The 24,854-nt window shown below is 38.3% G+C and overlaps 1 protein-coding gene across 2 annotated transcripts in view; it reads left to right on the plus strand.

Moving 5' to 3' along the window:
* Positions 1-24,854, plus strand: part of ABI3BP (ABI family member 3 binding protein) — a 209,935-nt gene that overhangs the window by 172,448 nt on the left and 12,633 nt on the right. For both annotated transcript variants that reach the window (XM_037525650.2, XM_054700654.1), the window contains 8 exons: positions 1,486-1,548; positions 3,507-3,581; positions 7,164-7,244; positions 8,396-8,488; positions 11,736-11,861; positions 12,372-12,440; positions 14,244-14,453; positions 17,394-17,502. In XM_037525650.2, coding sequence (XP_037381547.1) covers positions 1,486-1,548; positions 3,507-3,581; positions 7,164-7,244; positions 8,396-8,488; positions 11,736-11,861; positions 12,372-12,440; positions 14,244-14,453; positions 17,394-17,502 — 826 coding nt within the window. The remainder of the gene's footprint in view (positions 1-1,485; positions 1,549-3,506; positions 3,582-7,163; positions 7,245-8,395; positions 8,489-11,735; positions 11,862-12,371; positions 12,441-14,243; positions 14,454-17,393; positions 17,503-24,854) is intronic.

Genomic DNA, 24,854 nt, shown 5'->3' on the forward strand with positions numbered 1-24,854 from the left:
GATCCTGTGGCTCTGAAATAATGAATGTAGTAATGATTATTTCTGTCTTGTCTATTCCTGTCCAAAGTTTTAAAATTTATGTGTTCTGGAATGAAATTAAGAATCATGTGTGTATTCCTGTAAACAAAAGCAATCTAACCTTTTCATGAAATTAATGCAAAAAGCTGAAATATGTTAAATATGTTAAATTGATAGGGAATCCCCTTAGGGAATCCTAGCATTCTCGAAGAAAACATTAGCAATTACTTCAACTTTGCCAATGCTTCATCTTGGGGTATATGAGAATTAATTGTTTTCAGCATCAGTATTTTTGTTTACTTGATTATTAAACTTTGAAAGGTCTAAGCTAAACCTATAGAGAATGTCAGCATGTGTCTGTTCTTCTTGGACTGAAGTCTGGCAAAACTCTGCTCATCAGTTTTTATACTGGGAGCTTATAAATGAGCTACATTATAATCTATTTTGCAGGTGTATTTTTTTTTTAGCTTGGTAGAGAAGACATTGCTGATTTATGGTTATATAAATACCTACTCAAGATGTGATCAGAATAGTCAAAATGATGTAATCTACTTCATACTTGAAAGAAAATTTTTTTCCAGTCTTAGTAAAGCATTGCCAAGAAAGTCAGTGGCAGGCAGTAATATGCATGTTAAGGAGGGGAGGGAAGGATGGACAAATTCCAGGATGAATACACACATACTTTAAAACGTTTGGAAGCAAAATATTTTATTTGAGTGTCTCATGACTTTGCCTGCTATAGTGGTTGTTTATTTCTTAATTTATGCAACAAGTCTCCATTAGGAAAGTTCTTTGGGCCAGACCCTGCATAACAGGAGCAGAAAGTAAGAAGGTGGCTGGCATCTTGGTCCCACGGCTTGTCTGAGTTTTGGCTCATTGTTCATCCTCCTGGTGGGCAGAGCACCTGAGATCACTTTCTCTCATCCCTCAGCTTGATGAATGGCACAGAGAGAGTATTTATTCATCAGGGTTCATGAACTAATTTTAAGGAGAACGTGTTCTTACTTTTTCCTTCTTACCTACCTATAATTATTTTTCTTTTTGCCTTGAAGATTTCTTATTTACCAAAACAAGGTTCCATAGTGACTCCCTAATAGAGCGATATGGATGTACAGATGGATGGGCAGACAGATGGACGGGTAGATGGTTGACTTGTATGTTTACCATGTTAAGTAAGCACATGGTAAAATTAATGCCTTTGGAAAACATGGACTAAATGATGACTAATCCTTAGCATGCATAACAAATTACCTACCTCACTTTGTGTGTATATTTAATTTCCAGCCATAGATATTTTCACTTGTTTTATTTTCCTCTAGCATTAATACTTGAATGTATAATTGGAGGTTTCAGAAAACTCTACTTCCATGCAAAGTATATGAGTTGTTGGCCACTGGACTGCTAAGTGTCCAATTAGGGGGCTTCGGAGTATTGTCTATTAAATATGAAGTGTTTCCTCTGTTTCAGCACCACACAGATTGTACTCTACTCCTGTGCGGCCCAGAACACCCGAAAAACCACACAGACCCGGTAAGGTGTTCCTTCTTCTGATAACCTACAAAAACAGTACATCTAGCAAGATATAAAATACACTGGAACAACCAAATGCACAAAAAGAGAGACTTAAATCCTAAAATTGAAATAAAGGGCTTACATAAATTCTGATCCTTGTAGATAAGTGGAAAGATAATGATAAATCCATGGAAGTGATAGACTTCATTGAGGGTTTTAAGGATAATTAGATGCAAGAACACCTATGGAGCGTTATCGATATAAAAGTATTTTTTAAACAGTGGTTGTGCCTAAGTCACACGTCTTTTCAAGTTTTCATGTCATTTATAGAGTTAGCATAGTTATTTGTGACATCATTTTACTTCTAAATGTTTATTTCTTTAAAAAGATAGTCTCTTCTAGCATAAAAGATTTTTGTTCCCATAGAATATTTTTGCTTGGTTCAGATAATTAAAATAAAATTTGATAGGTTTCAAACAAAAAAGTGATAATTGTACCCTCGAAAATACTTTAAATCTACTAAATTCTCCAAAGTTTCTAGAATTTTCATCACTGGAGCTTGTTAGGGCAAAATTAACTTATTGGGGTGATTTGGTCTGTGTAAGTAGCTCCTGCGCTAAAGCACAAGTTGGACCATTTGTGCTAGGATTCTAAGGCGTTAGTTCTAAATGACAAACTTTCACTTATAAAGTGACTTGCTCTTGGTGAACATCTCTGCAGGCATATGGAAGAAAGAACAAATTTTTTTTTTACATCCTTAGGTTCATAAAATATGTATATATGTATGTGTGTGCATATCTATAAAGTGTTTATATATGTGTGTATTTGTGTATGTGTGCTTGTGGTGTGTCTATATATGCATACAGGCAGTAATCTTCCAACTCTCTTTGTGCCATCATAAAGATAATTAGGTACAAAAATCTTTTTGTATCATGATAGCTATTGAAAGTTTAATATGTGGCTGATTATATTAAACATTTCTACAAAATAATGAAGTAACAATGATGGCTAGTGTTGACTGAGCTTTATGTGTCTTGTAAGATATAATTGAAGAATCTAAGGCATGAGAAGAATTAGAAAGTAGTTTTGAAACAAGCAATTAGGCTCCATAAACTTACTCTTTTAACCACAACACCTTTAATGCTTTTCCTTGAGGAATTTTCTAAACGGAGGAGAAAATAGGTGATTTGTTTAAAATTTTGGAAACGCTATGGCTCTAAATAGAGTAGGAGAGAGGGGCATCCCTGGTGGGGCAGGTAGTTGAGCGCAGCGCTGTGGGGCTGTCCACGGCCTCTGTGGTGCCGCTTGGATCCCCTGCCAGCCTTGGAACAACCCCCATGGCGAGCAGACCTCTCCTGTCTCGCTGTTCCCCTCAGTGGTGTGTTTCATTGGTCTGCCTGTTCTGTTCCCTGCTTTGGTGAATCCTCTCTCCTTCCTGCACATCTGGCCTATACCCCAGTTCTTGTATAAATAAAATAAATCTTTAAAAAAAAATAGAGTAGGAGAGAAATTTGAGTAGTTTCATCATATTCTGTACTCAGCAATGAACTTGTGCCAAATTTATAAGGGAAAAGCTGTATCTATGGACTCCTGCAAAACAGCCACCAAATTATGAGTTATGAATTAAGGCCTTGACAAATATACTTTAAGCTTTGATTTTTCACAGGACATATGTAATACTGATCTTTCTTCATTTCCATTTTGGAATGTACCTATTGCTTCTAAAGTGAAGCAAGATATTTCCTATTTAGAAACATAGTTCTAACTCTGCCAGTTATTTTTTCAAGCCTAGTGATCACTCAGAGTACAAACTCAGACTTCCGAAATTCAAGTCTGATTTTTATCCCAGAATTGTGCTTTCTACATTCTGAACAATATTTTTGTAAAGCATCATTTGTTTAATGCCTCGTTAAATGATTTTGAACACTCGGGAAATCAGAAATTGTCTGAAGTATTTATTTCCCACTTCACTGTAGTTCTGAATAAAACAACTACAAGACCAGGGAGACCAAAACCCAGTGGGACACCAAAAGGCTATGGAGTGGAAACAGGTAATAGTTGCAATTTATTATATTTTTTGATCCTATCAAAACTTGTATGTTTTTATTGTTTTTATAATTTCGTTGAATTTACACTTTCATATCTTCTTTACCAATTTTGGAAGTTTCCTAGTAAAAAATAGAATTGAAAATTGTTGCTCTTCTCAATCAAGATATCTCTGAAAACATTTAAGTTTTTGCTTTTCTAAACCTAGTCTACTAAATCAGCTACCAACAGCAGTCTTGATTCTTAAAGTGATCCCAATAAAATACGAATTGTTGAAAGAAAACATTAAAATAGCTATTTTCCCTAATTTTAAAATACCATGCACAGATTTGGTCTTTGACATGGAATCATTTGACTTTCAAGTTTGTAATGTCACAAGTACCATGATAATTTTTTATGGAAGCTACATCTGTTAGCATTCTAGAATATGATATTTAAACAAAAAGGGCAGTTAGCAGTTGATCACACTGGTTATATTCATATTAATATTTCCAAATCAACCAGCTTAAATAAATTACCCCATTCACTCAGCTATATGGAAGTAGGCATCATACAGAGAAGTAGGACAATGATCTGATGAAAGTTCAAATATTCATTAAGTGGATAAATAGTAGCTACTAACTGCCTTAATGTGGATTGCAACACTCCCTTCAAATATTTTTAATAGTACAAATATTTGCTTGCTTATGTGAAAAATGCGTGAAATTGGAGTTAATTTAATGCTATGTATATAATTATCTCATAATGGTTTCCTAATGAGAAAGAGATGTGAATGATACCTGAATATAGTCAATATAAAAAATATTCAGATTTGTTGTATAATGTGTTTTTTTGGTATTAACTTACCACAGCATCTGAAGTTCTAAAAAATTCACTTCCCTTCAGTGAAATTAATGAGGCAAATTTTATAAATTCCTGACTTGTAAGAACCTGGAAACCATTCCAGAATCTTTTTGTATTCAGCTGCTGCTTTTACTATTCTCAACTTTGGAATTGGGCAGTGCATAGTTTCTCAGATTGACATAAACAATCTGACTCTAAACAGAGCCACCTTCTGAATATTCAAAGAAATTCCCTGGAGTTTGCCTATGTAAAAATAGAAGAAAGCATTTATGTCAGCAAAAAAAAAAAAAAAAAAAAATGAGGGAAAAAAGCTGTGATCAACCTTGAAAGCCATTAATTTTCAGTATAATCCAGCATTATTCTCACTAAGAAAATGCTAGTTGTCTTTCAGTTTATTGGCAATGTAAATATTTTTTCAGTCATTTGCAATACAAACTGACTCTGCCACCCTCTGTAGAAGTCAACTTTGTAATCATAAGTAACTTAGCTTCCTAAAGATGGTCTCGTGTAGGGCTTCTTCAGTTTAATTAGTTGGCAGCTGGTAGAAATAAGCGGGTGAGTACAGGGAGACAAAGCTAAGGCCATTGTTTATCACTTGCTTGCTCCACCTCCATCCCCACCCCAGATGGAATGTACCCGATCTGTGTTCTGATGTCTATTTTTTTAATTATTATTTTATTATATATGTATTTACATCATTTTTAATTTTTATGCAATGTATGCATTTTCATCTCAGTAATAGTTCCTGTGACATTCCCACCCCCCATTCACCCCTGAACCATCGCCATGGTTTCTTGTGTTCTTCCCTCCCCTGTTTTGATCCTACCCCCTTCTTCCCAATGCAGAATGTCTCTGGTTTATAGTTGCCTGTTGATTTTGACTTTTACTTTATTATAGTTACTTTCTTCCTCCCCGATCCCTTATTTGGATTCTCTGTTGTGAGCCCCTTCCGGGAGACAGCCAACATGTCACTGTCATTTCTCTGACCCCATTCCCACTGTCAGTAGGGCACAGAAAGACTGATGAGCCTTTTCTTCTCATCATACCTGTGGAATTAGCTCCAGAAAAAAGTCATTGACCCCAGAAACATTTTTCCTATGACAAATAAGTTACATTTAATTCATAACTCTGTACAAGCATTTACCGTGACATTATATATTCTTTTATTCAAGCAACAGAATATATATAATTTTAATTATAATCATTGCTAGAATGTTGACAATGCTAATTATAATTTTTAAATACAATACTAATTAGATTTACTAATATTTCATAAATGTGGGGCTATCTCATTTTTGGTAAACAAAGCTTCTATTGTAGAAGCTTCTATTGTCTGTATATTTTATACGCAGACATATACCTGCCTGCACATTAAGATTGAATGTGTAAGCATTCAAAAAAGATAAACACATGCAATTTGCAGCAACATGGATGGCGCTGGAAGGGATCATGCTCAGCGAAATAAGCCAAAAAGAAAAAGAAAAATACCGGATGGTCTCACTCATAGCAGGAATCTAGAAAACTTAAATAAGGGACCAGGAAAATGAATATAAGAAAGTGAAAATCAAAATCAACAAAAAACTATGAACCAGAGACACTTTTTGGGGGGTGGGGGGCGGGAGGGGAAGGATTGGGGTCAGAATGGGGCGTTTGCAATTGTATGGGGGAATATAAAAATAAAATTTATTATAAAAAAAATTAAAAAAAATTAAAAAAAAAAATTAAAAAAAAAAAAAGATTGAATGTGTAATGTCTTTTCATGGTCCCTGGAACACAGTGAGCACTCAAAATAGGATTGTGGTTTTGGATCTGGTTGTTGTCATTAATGTCAGTTTATCAGTTGTATTTTTATTGTTATTTTTAATATGTGAAATATAGTAGGTTCTCAAATATCAATTTTTTAGTATGAGCCATTGTATCTAAAGCGATATTTACTATTTTGATTCTAAAAATGTTTGTTTTTCTTTCTTAAGACTAATAGTCACTTCAGGGAAGCTATTTTCATAATATAAAAGGACACTAAAAAATAGGAAAAAACTTAAATTGGTTCCCTCTACCCTTAGGGTTGTTACCAAATCTGAGGGTGGGTTCTTAGGTAAATGTGTAATAACCATCAGAGTATATCTGAGAGACTTTGTTAAAATATAAAGTAAAGAAATATTCAGATCAGTTTCTTCAAAATAGCTATTTTGGAGTTCTATGTCTGTCAAGGACAAATTTGATTTATCAATTCAATCTGTGGACTACCCAGCTTAATAGTCAAGGGCTCTTTAGGAATATTTTTAAAGTCAATTACTAAACAAAGCACAAGGAATTCTACAATTTTTTTTTAATGGGGTAGTGGGGTGGAGGGAAATTTTTTTTAAAAAACCACAAAATGTACCCATGAATATTGGCAGAAAATGGCCAACCAATCATGGCAGATGAAATCCTCATGGTGAGGCAATACCACCCAGGATGGCTATGCAAGGAAATGGAAATGGAAAATGGAAATTTGTCTAAATGGAAAATTTAGACAAAACCACAATCTACAATCAAATGCTAGCTCTTCACAAAATACATCACAACCGATGAATGTAGGGATTGGAATGCTTCTATACACAGATGGGAGAAGCCAATTACAATGTCTGGGCACAAAGACAAAGAATACACATTGTCGCTGACATCTCTCCAGCCTCCATGAAGAAATAACATTAGTATAGTTTTACTATCTATTCATTCCCTTCCATTGTCTCTTCTTATAGGGGTCAAGCAAGCACCAAAGACACCAGGCGCTGGTAGAAATGAGTCAGCCTTTGACTCTATTCACTCCACAAAAAAAACAGGTAAGGGTTAAGATGCTGACTCCTCACTCAGCTCCACTCTGAAACTTGGGCCATAACTGTAGTTTCACTGTTGCAGACAAAAAAGCAACATCCACATGGCCCCCAAGGATTCACAGCCATTCAACAGCACATGGTATTACTAGAAAGACATTCCAGAATCTAATCTTTGGGGACATGAGAATTGCATGAATTAAATATTAATAAGAACTTATGGGGTACCAGTTTAATAGTTATTTTACGTAATGTTCTGAGGGGCAAAGTGGACAAGTGCTAAAGAGTCACTCTAGGTTCCAGTTTTCATCATGTTCAAGTTTTGCTCTTATGTAACGTCTTAGAATGTACTTTTGCCTGAAATATGATTCTAATTTGAGACTATTACTCTGTATAATGGGCCAAAATTCTGTCTTGGAAGACCTTTCTGTGCAAGTTATTAGACGGTACCTCTTCCCTCAACCCTTTAGGCAAACCAGATGGAAAACGGTGCTCTTCCTCTGGGCTGGTAGTCTAGTGCCGGTTCTCAGGAGGGCGAGCAGAGTGGCCAGTAAACCTAGGCTTCCACGTCCTCCCCTGGCCAGGTAGCTCTGTGCAGTGCACGCCTTAAAGGTGAGCCTGCTCTGCACAAGCCCGGACCTATTGCTTCTGCCATTGGCATTACTTTGTTGTAACCATTTGCGAAATTCTGCAAGTGTTTAATTACATTATAGAATTGGGGGTGGGGAGGTGGAACACCCACTAAAGGGGGAATCACACGCTTTCACTATTTAAAGTTAAAGTGGTATAAGTTGTAGTCTCAAAATCAAAGGCAATTGGAGATAGTCAAGTTGAGAAGTGATAAATTTAGATGAGAAACTAGAGTGGTTGAGTTCTACACATCTCTACAGTCTTTCAAAAGGAAGAGATCCCTGTCTGTTTTTATCAATAAAAATACAGAGAGGATGTTTCCATCTGCTCATGTGCTTCATGACCCTTGCGTATATCACCAGCAGCAATTCAGAGGAACAGCAGACTGTTACCCGCCGGCACTTTTCTGATCTGTTTTCTGTCGCCCAACTACTACTTAGCAAATGTTAAATGTTTTTAACATAAATGTGATTTTTGTATAGTAAATCCTCTGACCGTTCATCTGTAATATCTTTTCACCACAATCGCAGGCACTCGTCGCCCACCCCTACCACCTAGGCCTACGCCTCCGCGAAGAAAGCCTTTACCGCCAAATAATGTTACTGGAAAGCCAGGGAGTGCAGGTATATCCATATCCTACCCTTTCCTTCTCTTCCCTGACTCAGCCTTTCTAGCCATCTGCATGTCCTTGGAGTGCTGGCTCAAGCAATAAACAGGCCCTTGGTGTGAGTGACACATGCCTGTGTTGACCCCAAAGAACTGGACAGTGTGAAGTACAGCTGGCGAGGACTCATTTCCTGATTCTGGGTGGGTAGGGTGAAGGAAACCAACACTGTGCATCTGGGCCAGTTTGTTTCTTAGCTGTTGTGTGCTTGGAGCCCAGGCAGAAAGTGCCTCAGGTCTTCAATAAGTGGATTGTTTTGAATGAGATGTTGTACGGTACCAATCGGGGGTAACAAAGTAATGTCCTGTCATCTGCTTCTCATTTTGACTTCTGAGTTAAAATACTGTGCATCTCATTGAATGGTGCCATTCAAACTGGCACCATTATTATGGTGCTAGGGGAAAGATTGGGAACTAAAATATTCAGGGTGGCTGAGTAGGGCTAGCCTTTGCAATAGGGCAGTAATATATTTTAGATATCAAACTGCCTCTCACCTCCACACCCATAAAATATTGTCTCCTTTCCATAAAATGACCCCTCCTCATCACCAGGACACGTATTCTTCATCTTTTTCTTGAAGTCTTTTCTAATTCCCCAGAGAGTAGTCTTAGTGTTGTTTCTCAGTTCTGTTTTTCCTAGATACTTCCCTTAGAGCAAAGAACAAATTGTTTTACACCTGTTTGTGTACTTCTCTTCCCCTGCTAGACCATAGTTCTGTGATGAGAGTCCTTGGAACATTTTCTCTGAATTTCCAGAACCAATTCCAGTGCTGAGCACAGAGGGATACTTGATAACTGCTGTATGATAAATGAATGAAATTAATAATCAGTGAAAATTGTCCCATTTCAGAGTAAAGCTTGACCTCATTTCTGTTAAGAGCTCTTCTGCTGGATCTATCAGGAAGCCACAGCCTGTTCTCCATCCTTCCTCCCTCTCCCCCACACCTCTGTTTCCTAAATACTTTGTGAAAGATGAAAATGATGAAGTTATAGGTGAAAAGGAATGGATGTCTTTCTGTTCACAGGATGAAAGGAGTGTGTGGTGATGGAGATTTTAGGATGACCATGTGCATGATCTGAACTCTAGATCATTTCTTTTTTTTTAAGCTTTTTTTTTTAAAAACTTTTATTTATACAAGAACTGGGGTACAGGCCAGATATGCAGGAGGGTGAGAGGAGTCACCACAGACAGAGCAGGGAACAGAACAGGCAGACTGACTGAAATACACTGCTGAGGGGAGCAGCGGGATAGTGAGGAGAGGTCTGCCGCGCCATGTGGGTTGCTTCGCGGCTGGTGGGGATTGAACCGGCGCTGCAGAGGCTGCGGACAGCTTCACAGCACTGCACTCACCCACCTGCGCCACGAGGGAGGCCCTAGATAATTTTTTTCAATCAGTCTCTCATCCACGCTCTGGTGTCTTCCTAAGCCAAGGCTCAGGCGCTCCTCTTGAGTGAGGAGACCAGGTTTTTTTCCTCATTAATAGTAAGCCGAGATGGCTGAGACTTCAGCTCCAGCAGTCTTCAAGTCACAGACTGAAAATGAAACCTGAGCGTTCACCTTGGAAAAACTGGGCATTCCCCTGACAAGCACCCCTGTAAGGTGGTGTGTTTTCAGCTGCAGCTCTGTCACCAGGATTCCTGTTATAAATGCTCTGTTCTTTCCCATCAGTAAGTGCAGCTTTGGTGCAGCCCACCAGCCTGAAGAAGAACCATGAGCACATTCTCCTTCTGAGAGCACATTCTCCTCTGCACACCTCTCCTTGCTTTCCACCTCTTAAAGGCAACGGCCACACTGAGGAGGCAAGCACAAACAAGGGCATATTTGGCCTGATTACTATCACAAAAAGTGTATCTTGAATGAATTCTGGCATCAACTAAATTGTCTGAGTACCCTCTGAACAAGTCCTCTCTCATGTGTGCCTGTGAGCTGTCTTAGGCTACTGTGTTGGATCTGTCACTGGTCACCTGTCTCCAGATCCACTGAGATGCCAGTCCCACTCTCCTGGCCAGGGTGAAGGTGCCCTGCCAGCATTCCTGCTGGCTGTGCCAACTGTGAAATAAATGCTCCTGTGGGGTATAGTGCACTTTCTTTGGTTTTTTTGCTCAACCTCTTCTCATGGCCCATTCCCACCAGGGTTAGGAGCGTAAGTTCACAGGGACCAGATCAGCAGTTGACCTGAGGGGCTCGTCCATGAGTCCATGCTGGGCCATGGTCTTTGCGTCAGACTTGTGTGAGAATGATCCCTTTTCCCAGGAGGAAGATAAACTCTAATCTAGCCTCCCTCATACTTTAACATCTAGGCTTGTCTAGACGTTGGGATAGACCTAGTTTTGGAAAGCTGTGTTTTTATAGAGGTGGAGACATTGTTGAATTTAGCTACTCGGTAGCACCATTGTGTGCACTGGCTCAGAATCACAGACGTTACCTTAGTAATCTTCCTTCTTTTCTAGTCACCTCTCATGCCTGCCAGTTTATCTCCAAGTCAGGCCACTCCATCTCCTTGACATCCCTCATGTCTAACCCTACCACCCAGTCTCTCTACTTCTGCTCTAGTTACTTCTTCCAGTGCCTACATAACTGCTTTAGTCGTCTTCCTTCTCTCTCGTCCACCAGACTTACATCCAAACCATTTATCCTCTTCTCATCTGATCTTGCTTCTTCACTACTCAGAACCTTTCAGTGGGTCCTAGTTGACTGAAGGTAATATCCAAATCCTTGGCTTGCAAGACTCATTCTTGCCCCTCCATGCTCAGCTCTCACTGTATCCTGGAGCCCTTGTGGCACTCACTCCTTCAAATTAAATACACGAGGTAGTTTCATGCTTCCCTGATCTCCTTACAAACTCTGACTAGAATACAGCTCTTATTCCTGTCTAATGATCACATACCTAATGATCCTGTGTGAACACATTCCTACCCTCCACCACCCAACACCTTCCTTCCCCATAGAGAGTACTACACCCTCCCCGAACTCCCTGTAATCTTAGCCAGTTCTTTCATAATATCTATCATGCTTCAATGTATTTGGCTCATGCATCTATCTCAACCAAGGACACCAGGTCTTATTTTTGCTATAAATCTAGCATATAGTGACAAGCTGCATGGTAAGTGTTTAATAAATATTGACTAAATAGATGGGGAACATGGCAGTGCTCCTATAAAATGTGACTACTTTAACTTGACATCACACATCTAACCCCCCCATAGGAGTCATTTCATCAAGCCGAGTAATTTCCCCACCCTTGAAGGCAACATTCAGACCTACTGGAGCCCCCTCACAGAGAACAGAGACAGATAAAAAGCAACCAACGGCACCTGCCTCAGGAGATCTTGGTTAGTATGTCAGTCACTTTCCACTGGATGAGTAGCTATCAAATACTAAAAAGGTTTCAAATTGGGGAAAAAAGCATCTCAGTTCCAAGTCATCTATTTTACTCAATTCTATTATTAATATTTTTAATTAATTCTTCAATGCTTTGTTACAGAATATGCTCCTTTGCTTTACAGAGTGTTCAAGTTTGGTTTCTAAAAGTATCTAGATTTTCCCATATTTATGAGTAAAACACTTGTCATTCCTAATCACAAATATCATAATTTTAATGAGTATTAACTACTTGGTTGTAATTTTTAATTAATTATGCATTATATCCAAGAATACCTGCACCAGGACACAATTTAAGGCCTTTTGTTATAGGTAATACATATATATCTGTGACTAATAAAGGGAATCAAAGCTGCAAGCATTGAGGAGGAGGCATATTAATTATTATATCACCATTTTTTCATTGTATTTGAAGCTATTTTAATCTTTTGTTAAAATTATTTATTATCTTTCATTCTCAGGTAACACAACTGACTTTAGCTCAAGCCCAACAAGAGAAACTGATCCTCTTGGGAAGCCCAGATTCAAAGGTAAGTATGCTTGGCTCCGAATCTCAATTTTGACAAGGCTGTCTTTGACGGCTGAATCAGTCAACTATAATCATGTGACAAAGAAATACACAATCTTAGTAGTATACTTTAATAAGGATTTACTTCTCATTTTGCTACAAGTTGCCTAGGGGTCAACCAATGCAGGATGGAGCTGACTGGGTGCTTCTGTTTCTAGCGCAGGCACAGCTGGGATTCTAAATAGACTGGGCTCGGGTCTGCTATAAATCCATTCATTCTGGTGTTTAAGATTGAAGGACCAGCAATGGCCCCCAAAGAAACCATTCTCATGACAAAACAAAGTCAGGAGAGGGAGAATCCAAATAATCAAACATTTTAAGTTCCTTCTTCTGTTACCTCCAATATCCAATGGTCAAAGAAAGTCACATAGCCAAACTCAAAACAAGGAATGGGGAAAAGTTCTCCTCCCATGGATATAGAAAATACTTGTGAACAGTAATCTAATCTACTGCAGAAGGGGAGATACTCACATAACCTTTGAAAAATGCAGGTTTGAACTGTATAGGTCCACTCCTGCAGGGTTTTTGTTTTTGTTTTTGTTTTTCTATCCAGGGATTCCACATTCATGAATTCAAAAAACCACAGATATTGGCTGAGTCCTTGAATATGGAAACAAAACTCAGATAGTGATTTCTAATTTAAACTCCTTTGTCAAATAACTCTCTATTGCTTGAATCTATTGAGACTTTCTTTTATGAAGCAGAATATGGTCTGACCTGGAACATGTTCTATGTATATTTAAAAAGAATGTGTATCCTGCTGTTTGTAAGTGAGGTGTTGCATTAGTTTGCTGGGACTGCCATACCTATATACCAGAGACATGGAAATACATTTTTTCAATTCTGAGGAACAGAGGTATGGGACCAAGGTATCTTTAGGTTTTGTTTGTCCGGAAGCTGCTGTCCCGGCTTGCAGATGTCCCCTCCTCACTGTGTCCTTGTATGACTTTCCACTCTGCACACACTCCCGGAGGTCCCTTCCTCTTTAGGGCACCAGTCATATTGGAATAGATCACACAGTAATGACCTCATTTAACTTTAATTACCTCTGTAAAGGCCCTCACTCTACATTGTCACATTAGAAAGCAGGGCTTCAGCATGTGAATCTTAAGAAAATGCAGTTCAGTCTGTAACAAGGGTTCTGTGTATGTCAATTAGGTCAGGTTGCTTGGTTCTGTCGTGTACTCGTATCTTTAGTGATGTTCTGCTTACCAGTTCTATCAATTGAGAGAACAGTGGTGAAATCTCTAACTATAACTGTGGATTTTATTCTCCTTGAAGTTTTTTTTTCTAAGTTTGTGTGCATGCATGTTAAATAAAGGTCTATATTCAGATACAGACCACAGTTATTTAGTATTGTAATAAACTTTTAATAATCCTTTAAGAAATGACCTTTTATGTTTCTAATTTTGTGGTTTATTAGATGGAACCAGAATGGTTTTTAGTGCAAGTGTGATTATTCTCCAATAGCAAGGAAAGATCATTTTGGGTACCCCACAAATTATGAGGTTTAAACCATACTCATGGGGATCAAATTTCTTTTTTGTATCAGCATAAGATAAACCTATTTAAAAAAAAACCCAACATGATATCCATATTATATATCCCAGCAGCAGAATTTTGATTTTCAAAAATTTGAACCCATGTATAGTAACTGCACTCATCCATCTGCTTATGAGACAAGATGTACTCCGATAACTATATTTATGGCTTTAACTCCACCTCAAGCTCAAAAAATGCTAAATGGCAGAATCCTCTCTTTTAGGTCCCCATGTGCGATATATCCCAAAGCCTGAAAACAGTCCCTGCTCCATCACCGACTCTGTTAAACGGTTCCCCAAAGAGGAGGCCACAGAGGGAAACATCACCAGCCCACCACAGAACCCACCTACCAATCTCACTGTGGTCACCGTGGAAGGATGCCCCTCATTTGTCATCTTGGACTGGGAGAAGCCACTTAATGATACTGTCACTGGTAAGATCAGCGCATGAGGACTGTTCTGTCACTGGTAAGGTCAGAGCATGAGGACGGTTCACAATGGTGGGAAGCTTTGATAATGTGATGCATTGAGGAGTGTGGTACCTTGAGGCGGACTGAAACCTGTGAGGCATCTCTCTCAAGAGTAGCAAGTGTCAGAAGTGTCATATGATAGAAAAGGATCACTTTTGTCCCTGTCACAGGCTCCCTATTAATTTAGGAGATCTTTTAAGCTGCATTTCCCCCCTCCTCTCCGAACCCATTTTCACAATTCATAGATATATCTAGTTTTTGAATGACCAAGAAAATTAACAGAACTATATGAGAAACCATTGCTGATGATATTTAAACTAGTTTTATTTTCACCAACCCAGTTTATAGGTTCACCTAACAATTCAGGTAAACTAAAAGTTTTTTCAATTGTTTAGGGTTGTTGCGTTTTTAATTCTATTCCTGGTCAAATTTATGCTCATTTTCAAGAAATTTTGACTTTTTTTAGCCACCCAATTCCTCAAAAAATGATGATGAAAAATAAAAAGTCCTGTCATTCTTTGAATTTGCTGTTGGGAATTCGCTTCTCCATAGTGAACAAAAATGAGTCAAGTGGGGTGGGGGGGGTGGGGAGAAAACTAGTAAACTAAATCAGCTGGAGGAAACCCTACGATGCTGTCCTTTTTTTTTTTTAAGATTTATTTATTTATTTACACAAGCACTGGGTAGTCAGAAGCGCGGGAGGGCGACAGAATTCACCAGAGCCAGAGCGGGGAGCAGAGCAGACAGAAGGACCGAAGTGCACTGTTGAGGGGAGCAGCATGCGGCAGGAGAGGTCTGCGTGTCATGTGGGACCCTCGCCCAGCAGCCGGGGATCGAACCGGCGCTGCAGAGGCTGCGGGCAGCTTCGCAACCCAGCGCTCAACCGCTGCGCCACCGGGGAGGCCCCCTACGATGCTTGTCAGTAGTAACAAATAATGGGGCTCAAGGAAGAGGTGTCACTATTGTCATTTTCATGCTCTACTGGCTGGACTATGATGTTCCCAATGTTTATAATAAGTTATTTTTTTCTGTTAAGTGAATTATTTTATAATTGGTCAATAAAACCCTCTGTGGAGAAAAGAAGTTATTTAGTGTTAGTTCTTTATAGATTTCCTTATATCTTTAATAGATTTATAAACAAATTTCCAGTTCTTCTAAAAAAGAAAAGACCAGCAGTGTAATTTTTTTTTTTTAAGATTTGTTTATTTATTTATACAAGCACTGGGGGTACAGTCAGAAGCACGGGAGGGTGAGAGAATTCACCAGAGCCAGAGCGGGGAGCAGCGCAGGCAGAAGGACCGAAGTACACTGCTGAGGGGAGCAGCGGGCGGCAGGAGAGGTCTGCGCGCCATGTGGGACCCTCCTCTGGTGGCCGGGGAGCAGCCGGGGATCGAACCGGCACTGCAGAGGCTGCGGGCAGCTTCGCAACCCGGCGCTCAACCGCTGCGCCACGGAGGAGACCCCAGCAGTGTAATTTTAATATTATCAGATATACAAGTTGACTTAAGAGCCCACAAGTCTTAAATTTTTTTTTAAATTGAATTTTTTTTATTGTGGTAACATTGGTTTTCAAAAGTTCCATATTTTAAAATAATAAATATGGACATATATAAAGATTGTCTTTATCTTCTGAAATATATTCAGATTGTCTCTATCAGTGTTCTTTCTAAAAATTAATAATTCATCTTTATATTGTTGGTGGATTTATGAAATAGCTACTATCACTTTAAGACACCAAAAATGAAAACTGTATTTGCAAAGCAAGGCTGTAAATTCAAATGCTAGGATTCTAAGAGAAATTCTAAATATCCTTTTAATTATGAAGGTAGCTTCTAGATCCATTTTAAAAACTCCAGTCTATCAGGTCAAAAATTGCTTTAAATCAACTTTCAAAATTTGAGTGAAAAGAAAATTAGAAAAGATGTACAATAAAAGTGTAATGCACTTACAACCCTGGGATAATATTAAAAAAGAATATTGCACCACCAATAAGGACTGCCCTAAGCCAGAAATGTTTCTGGAAGGTGATTGCTTTTATGCATAACTGACTGGACTGTCATATATATTGTTCTTTTGGTTTCTAGACAGCACTTGAATCTTTCCATTTGGAATGTTTCATTTTTTTGTGAAACATTTTTTGTTTCATTCACTTTCATTCGCTTTTTTGTGTTTTCACTTTTTTGTTCAAAACTCAACTCAGGGGGCCTCCCCTGGTGGCACAGCAGTTGAGCGCTGGGCTGTGAAGCTGCCCGCAGCCTCTGTAGCACCGGTTCGATCCCTGGCTGCCAGCGAGGTCCCACATGGTGTGCAGACGTCTCCTGCCATGCCCGCTGCTCCCCTCAGCAGTGTATTTTGTCAGTCTGCCTGTTCTGTTCCCCACTCTGTCTCTGGTGAATCCTCTCACCCTCCCACGCTTCTGACTGTACCCAGTGCTTGTATAAATAAATAAATCTTTAAAAACACAAAAAAACTAAAAAACATAAAAAAACACAACTCAGGGATAATGAAAGCAACAACAGTATTAGGTACCACCTATTGAAAAAAATAAACTGTTAGGCACTTTATATAGGTTCCTAATTTAATCTGTACAAGCAACATTCTGAAGAAACAGGTTATCCCAGTGTTGAAAAGTAACCACAGGAGCATCATTGGTCTTACCAAGTGTTACCTGGTCCTTTCCTTCTCTAGTAAAAGGAAAGCTGTGATGGTCAATGAGCAACTCCCTAATGTTTTGGAACCTTCATCATCTACTGATTATCCCCATGTGGAAATTGCTCAAGTATAAAATCAGTGCATCTCTAGCACTCCTTTTATGAGAATGACTTTATTATGCTATTAAAGTCAAGAAAAAATAATCAACCAGGACATAAAAACAATTATCTATTGACTTTTTTCTCTTTTCAGAATATGAAGTTATATCCAGAGAAAATGGCTCATTCAGTGGGAAGAACGAGTCCATTCAAATTACAAATCAAACCTTCTCCACAATAGAAAACCTCAAACCAGACACAAGGTAATCCTTAGTGGTATATCTTGAGATTACAAAAGTCCTAACAACAGAGAAATGAAAAGACATCATTACTCTGTCATAAGGGAGGGTCTAGTTTGCATTCCATTCTTTGACTTTCTGTGTGCAGCAATAGATACCTCTAGAGTTTTTGTCATGAAGATAAACAATTTACTGGTGGGGATATAGAATTGCTGACAAATGATTTCATGAGTTAACAGTATAGCTGGGAACTCTCAATAATAGGAACCCATTGATACCAAATGCTGATATTAAATACCAAAATTTAGAGAAGGAAAAATCTATGCACCAGAGACAACTGGACTGTGTATGATGTTAAACTAGATTGGAACAGAATTTGACTGTCATGCTAGAAGGGGGAGGGAAGGGAAATAAAAGCCAAGTCACAATCACAGGCAAAAGTTTGTAAATAGTTCATGCCTAAAATAGCTACAGGCTAGTCCCAGATACAGAAATCCTTGTATTGGGAACTTTCTATCACAGACAAGTGAGACTTAAATATGTGTATTTTTAGCATAATTCTACAATACAAATAATCTTTCTTGGCATCCTTTATTGCACATTGATACCAGGTTGTTCAAGTGTAAGTGTAATTTAGTTATACTTTTTTAAATCTAAAATACCCTAATATATTACCAGTTCAGTTTATTACTGCAAGAAAAATTAGAGCCTTCAACACTTCTAGAAATATAGTAGGGAAGTTCCAAGACACTCATTTTTTAAAATAAATTTTACTTCTTTTATCTTTCATTGTCACCAATTGATTGAATTGGGTATTGATTGTGACCGCTCAAAATGCGTATTTTGGTTCTGATAAGAGGAGACTCTTCTAATGTTCTAGAGGAAAAGGAAGCATCTAATTTATTATAGATGGTTGTTACATATAAGCTATAGTCCCATGCTGCAAAAATAACTTTTTCCACAAGTGTTTTTTTCCTTTAAAGTTCTGTATTTTGAACTGTAACATGGAAAATTTTATAACTGCTAATTTTCTTAAAGGATTTAAGTTAGCCAAAATCAGCATATGTGTCAGGAAAAGCCATTTGATGATTTTCCGTTTCCTAGCAAGATTAAGGGGAGAGAGCCTATTTTTACCATCATATAAGGGAAGAATAAAAGAGAATATGTCATTTAATTTGGACATTTTAATAGGTGGATTTGGGCTTACAGAACTTAAACATTTTTCTCTTTCCTACTTTTTATTCCACCTAATAAAAAGTGAACTGTATGATACACAGAAAGTACATTAAAGGCATCCGGTTTCTAAATGTTCGCTGTGTTCCTTGAACCAGGTTGTCCTCAGATCTTCTCATAGTGCATCTGTTAACTCATGATTTGATGTAAAACAGTTATTCTGGTGACATTTTAAACTTGATTTGTTTGTAAAAGATTCCGATTCAGTGTTTTGGTGCTAGTGATGTGTTCAGTGTGGGTACATGAATAAACTTGGTGCCTGCCTTTAAGAGATTGAAAGTGGTGAGAGTTCTCCTAGAACTTGGCATGATGGGAGCCCAGAGTGGATGATGCTTCGAGGAGTCTGGGGAAATTAGGAACAACTTCCTGGAGAAGGTGATACCTAGGCTGACATTTGAAGGATGAGTAAGAAGGAACTAGCTAGATGACTGGTTGGCAGGGGAAAGGAACATCAGAGAGAAGAGCACATGGCAGTGCAGAGGCCTGAAATGGCATGGTCGTGTGCTGTGAGCAATAAACTGTTTTCACCATGGGTGAAAAGTGCATAGAAGCCATGGAAGCAGAGAGAGGTGGGAGCCAGGTGGTGGAGCACCTTCTATAGCAGATGAGTAAACTTGGTTGAGAGGTCAGGAAACCCAGAAGGATGGTAACTGGGGATTGACTTTCATTTAATTGGAATGATCACTTTTGATACTAGTGCTAATTATAATAGTAATAGTTACTAGAATAACTCAAAAAAAATTTTTGGTTAATGTCTTACATTAGCAAATTGGGCATCTGACCTATTGTATGTGGTCAAGTTAGGTGAGTAAAAAAAAAAAATACCATTGGTCTGAACTGAATTTTATTCTAGAGTCACAGGAACAATCTGGTCATGGTATTCACATCTAGTTTTTTTCTGTAATTGACGTAGGACTCAGTGCTAATTGTTTTGGGAGTTTGCCTTAGACCGAAAAACAACTATGTTCTCTTCATTATCACCCTCAAAGTTTTTGTCTTGCTTTTTTTCTCCTATTCTTCACCAGTGGGCCTTCTAAAAAAAAAAAAAAAAAAAAAAAGACCCTTACAATTATCCTTATCTCAAGACCAGCAAAACTTAAATAAGGCCCTTTCTGGATCTATCTTTGGGAAAAAGCACTATTAGGTTCAGGAATCTGAAATCAGAAGCCTGTGCCCTGTTTGAGCCCTAGGCATATACATGGAGCCATTCAACAGGTCTATATGCAGATTCTTTAATGCTAATTTCAGAGTTTGGTATCATTGAATGAAATCTGTTAAGAGAGTAAAGACTGTTACTGTTCATATATATGATTTGACCAGGATTATGATAGTTCTGAAAGGATCCCATTTAAAAATTACGTATCAGTAGTCTGAAGTAAAGATTATTTTCCTTTTGAGGGCAAATATAATACACATGGGTATAAAGGAGCTCTAATGAAAATTGTTTACCATGTGAGACAACTGTAGTGCATTATAAGGCAGCATAAAAGACATGTGAATGTAGTATTTACACCCAAGTTCTGTGAGTTAGGAGAGAAAACTTGCTGGAATGTTTGAGACTAGAACTTGATGGTAAAGGGAAAGATGAAATGGGACAGGGTTGTAAGAAAAGAAAAAGCTACTACTGTGTTATTCTTTTAAATCAAATTAATGTGCATATCTTAGGTAAAATACAAGTAGTTCTCAAAATTACTATTGGTTATAGCAGAAAAATAAAAATCACAAGTTTCCAAGTGTGTTGACATTTTTTGATGCAAGCATTTTTACAAACTATCTTGCATTGTTAAATCAAGTCTTCTGCCCATTATATCCCTTCTATTGCAACTGTGCTCTAGATTAATAAAAATACATTGTAATATATAGAGGAAGTATTTACACGATGTAGCTATAAGGTGGCATTTATTACATTAACTGTAAAGAATGACTAGTCATTTCAATACTTGGGGAAATGTTTGAATCAAAGTATATGTTAAATTGAAATTCACAAACAGGCAAACTATGATTTATAGCTGTTAAAATTCCACCATGAATTCTGGAATTCCCTATTTGAAAAGTGGGAAGATAGTAACTTCTAAAAGAATTATTCGAGCCATGTTCCAGTTCCAGCCATGTAAATGATTTAGTAGCACTTTCCATCTCGTTCCTGACTAAAAAATATGAAATCTGAAACAGGTAATGGTTACTGACTATTACACACTGGAGTGGGTGGGAGTAGAACCTGGTTTAGAACATTTAACCCAAGAGGATAAAGGCACAGAAAATAGATCCGTAGAGCTCTTCTGGGTAAAAATTCTAAATGTCCACACATTATTCTAGAACCAAAAGACCATGGACTATGCTACCATTTCTTTCTCACAATATATGCTTATGTTTTCCCTGTTAATGGCTTGACCAGATTTTTAATCTACTCTGCAGAAGCTAAAAGAAAAAAACAACCACCCATTGTAAGGGATCATCTAGTAGCTGTGTTGCTGCTGGGAGATTTTAGCTCTGCACGTGGTGTAAGATAATTCTTCTATAGGGAACACCACATGGGGGCTCTGGGGCAACTGGGTGCAGCTCCAAAGGCAGCACAGAGGAGCCCAAGCCAGCCTTCCAACAATCATATATGCACACAGGGAAGAGGGACTGTATGAGGGGAGCCATAACTGTTTTTAATATTGTGAAGCAAGACACCTGTTAACAGAGGCAAGCTACTATGACACAACTTCATTTCCTTTTTTCTAAAGGTCCCCTTTATCACCCTACCCTAAAATGCAAAGAACACGCAAAGAACATTGGTATCTAGCTGAATTAGTATCCATGTAGCCTGTTCCCCAGTGCTTACTTTTCCCTATGAAACCTCTTTAGCCCTACAACTGCCCAAGGACATGAGTCCTCTCTCTCTCAATGGGCAATGAAATGGCTCTGTTGAACTAAAACAAAATTATTAACAGGAGCCTCTCCTGTCTATAGTCAACCACATTCTCTGCAAAGACAACTAGGATTATTTTAAGCTCTGTAAACAAAAGAACTGATAGAGTATATATCTTAATAAGTCCTGTACCACTGCTCAAAAGTACAGGAAGAATGGTCTGATTGATCTCCAGGTCTCTCGCAGCTCTAAGGTGATGTAATCTTACGTTATAGAAAGCCGTACATTGTCAGTGGGAAAACTGGAATTGAAAATAAAACCGAAACCTAGATCAGTACTAAGTAAGTAGAATTTTCCCCACATGTTCTTTTTCTGAGTATTTGGGTGATTTGCAATTTGTTCTCAGATTGCTTTTAGCACATGTTGATAATCATTCATGTGCTAGATTCTTCCTGATAATCAATTTTGACCTAGAATCTTTCTGATTGGGCAATATAAATGGATACATACAATCTCTGTACACTAATTCAAAAAGTCCTTTAATGTCACTCTTCTCTTCAAATGAGTCTCACTTGACTAAAAATCTAAGAAACCCACTGTATGTGCCAGACTTATATGTGACACAGCAACTTCTATGGAAAATGTACGCTGGTGATTAACATAAATCTAGTTCACTTAACGTGCTCGAATACCTCTGTTGTTTGTGGTTTACAAAGCTTTTAGAGAACAGTTCTTTGCTCTTAGACTAAAATCTACCAGAAAATCCTGTAGTTGGCACCAAAGACAATTTGGGACTTTTGTCTGTTTAATAAAATCTTGGCATAGAAGCAGCAACTTCTAATAACCTGTACATCTGGCTGAACAAAGCAGACCTATTGGAATAGTCATTATGTTCTATTCATAGTGTTTTTGTGGAACTCTGGTTTCTGCAAATAATATATTTTCAACATTTCTTCTCATGAGCTTTGTAGAAAGGAATAAAGTGAGCTGCCAGAGCATCAGGTGTTTTAGTTTTATTGTAGGTTTGGGCAGAAGAATAATGGCTTCCTCGTTGAAGAAGGAAGTAACTGAGTTAATTACTCAGTTTCATAACCTTTTATTGGGCAACAGAACAGCTAAGAGCATGGAACACCACTAGTCCGTAAAGACAGCAAGTTTTTTCACAGCACCATTATTTTCCATTACTTTTGACTTTGAATATTTTTTCTCAGGACATTTTGTTTTTCTGAGGTTTCTTGTATGTTTATAATCAGCTTTTCTGTGTTTTCTTCCATTTCTTTTAATTGTGGCAAATTTCAACTCTGTATCCAATGAGGGGGGGATAGATGTCTTTGTGTTTGGATTCAGATTTATTCTCTCTGTTGTGAAATTGAGTGAATCCCTTGAGGACTCAAGCTATCATGTGTTGTATTTTTCCATCTCCCCCTTTCATAGCTTTCTAGGTGGCTATTTATTCAAGTCTCCAAGAATGCTGAACTTGGACTTTTCCAGGACTGACCTGCAGCTGCTGATCAGGGAGTGAGGGAGAGGCCAGGAGGATCCAACCACTGGTGAAAGTGGCATATGGGGCCAGCTAGAGTTCATGGCACCACTGATAGCCCTCTTCTCTGGATTTCCAGACCTGAGTTTGGGTCCAGGTTTTTAGCACCACTCTAGAGGATTCACTAGAGTCCTGCAGTTGCAAGGGAGGGGCAGTGCCACTATATGCACTCTCTTCTTCACTGGAGGACCCTGCCTGCCTGGCTTACCCTAGCACCTCCACAGTTATCTCCTCATAGTCAAAGGTACATCTCAGCATCAGAGAGCTTTCGCCTCTCCAGACTGCCAACCAAACATAGGAGCACAGGCACCAGTTCCCACCCCAGCCACTGTCTCCAGGCACTTCTTCCCACCCACCTTTTATTGCATGGAGCTGACTTTCCTCAGTATCCCTTCTGTTGAAGTCAGTATAGGTCTCCAATGTCCAGGTGGTGCTTCATGTTCAAGTACATGAACTTCTGGTAAAAATGAAAATTAAAGTTGGAATGACTGAGGGGAAGATGGCATCAAAAGAGGTCCCCTGATTTATTCCGAGGAGGATAATTTAAGGTGATCCAGAGGGACACCAGTCTTGGATGATCCCATGACATGGTGTGATAGTGATGTTAGCTGTGGGTTTAACATATTTGGCTTTCATTTTGTTAAGTTCCATCTATCCCTAGTTTTTCAAGAATTTTCGTAAGTTGATGTTGAATCTTGTCAAAGGCATTCTTGGCATCTGTTGATAATGATTATATAGCTTTTATCTTTTTTGTTGATATGGTGAATTATGTTGAGTGAATTTGGGATGTTGAACTCTGTGGCTGTGGTATAAATGCCACTTGGTTTCGAGGTATAATTCTTTTAATGCATTGTTGAATTTGGTTTGCTAAGATTTAGGGGATTTTTGCATCTGTATCCATTAGGGATATTGGTTTGTAGTCTTTTTGTGCTGTCATTGTTTGGTTTTGGTATTCAGGTAGTGGCCTCACGGAATGTGGTTAGACAATATTCCTCCTTTCTCAATTTTTTGGAAGAGCTTGAGAAGGCGGTCATTAAACTTTAAAGATTTGACAGACTCACTAGGAAAACTATTTGACCCTGGGCCCTTGTTTTAGGGGGAGAGTTTTAATTGTTTCAATTCCCTTGCTTCCAATTGGTCTGATTGGTCTCTTCAGGTTTTCTGTGTTACCCTATTCAGTCTCAGATTGTTGTGCAATTCTAAAAATCTGTCAGTCACTGCTATGTTAATGAATTTATTAGCATATAGATGTTTAGAGTTGTCTCTTACTCTCTGAATTTCTGTAGTATCTGTTGTAACGTTTCTTTCACTTCTGAACCTATTTGAGTTTTCTCCTTTCCTACCAGCTTTTGGTTTTATTACTCTTTTGGGCTTTTTATTTTGTTTTCTTGTATTTCTGCTATAATTTTTACTTTCTTCTACTGGCTTTTTGGTCTTACTTGTTCCTTTTTAGTTCTTCAATGTGGGAGACAAGGTTAATTGAATTCTTTGTTTTTTGATGTGGGCCTGAATTGCTAATGTCTCTTTTAATATCACCTTTGGGACATTCCATAAATTCTTCATTGTCATTGCTGTGTCATTGTTATCTTGAGGGTTTTTTTTTTTTTTTTATTTCTTGCCTGATTTCCTCTTTACCCAGTAGTCTTTCAGTGTCGTGTTGTTCAAGCTTCATGTACTGGAAGTTTTCTCTGCTTTTATTCATACTTGATCTCCAGCTTGATATCTTTGTGGTCAGAAAAGATGCTTGGT

The sequence above is a fragment of the Talpa occidentalis genome, unplaced genomic scaffold (genome assembly GCF_014898055.3).
Source record: "Talpa occidentalis isolate TD23 unplaced genomic scaffold, MPIMG_talOcc4v2.1 talOcc4.4, whole genome shotgun sequence".
Taxonomy (NCBI): Eukaryota; Metazoa; Chordata; class Mammalia; order Eulipotyphla; family Talpidae; genus Talpa; species Talpa occidentalis.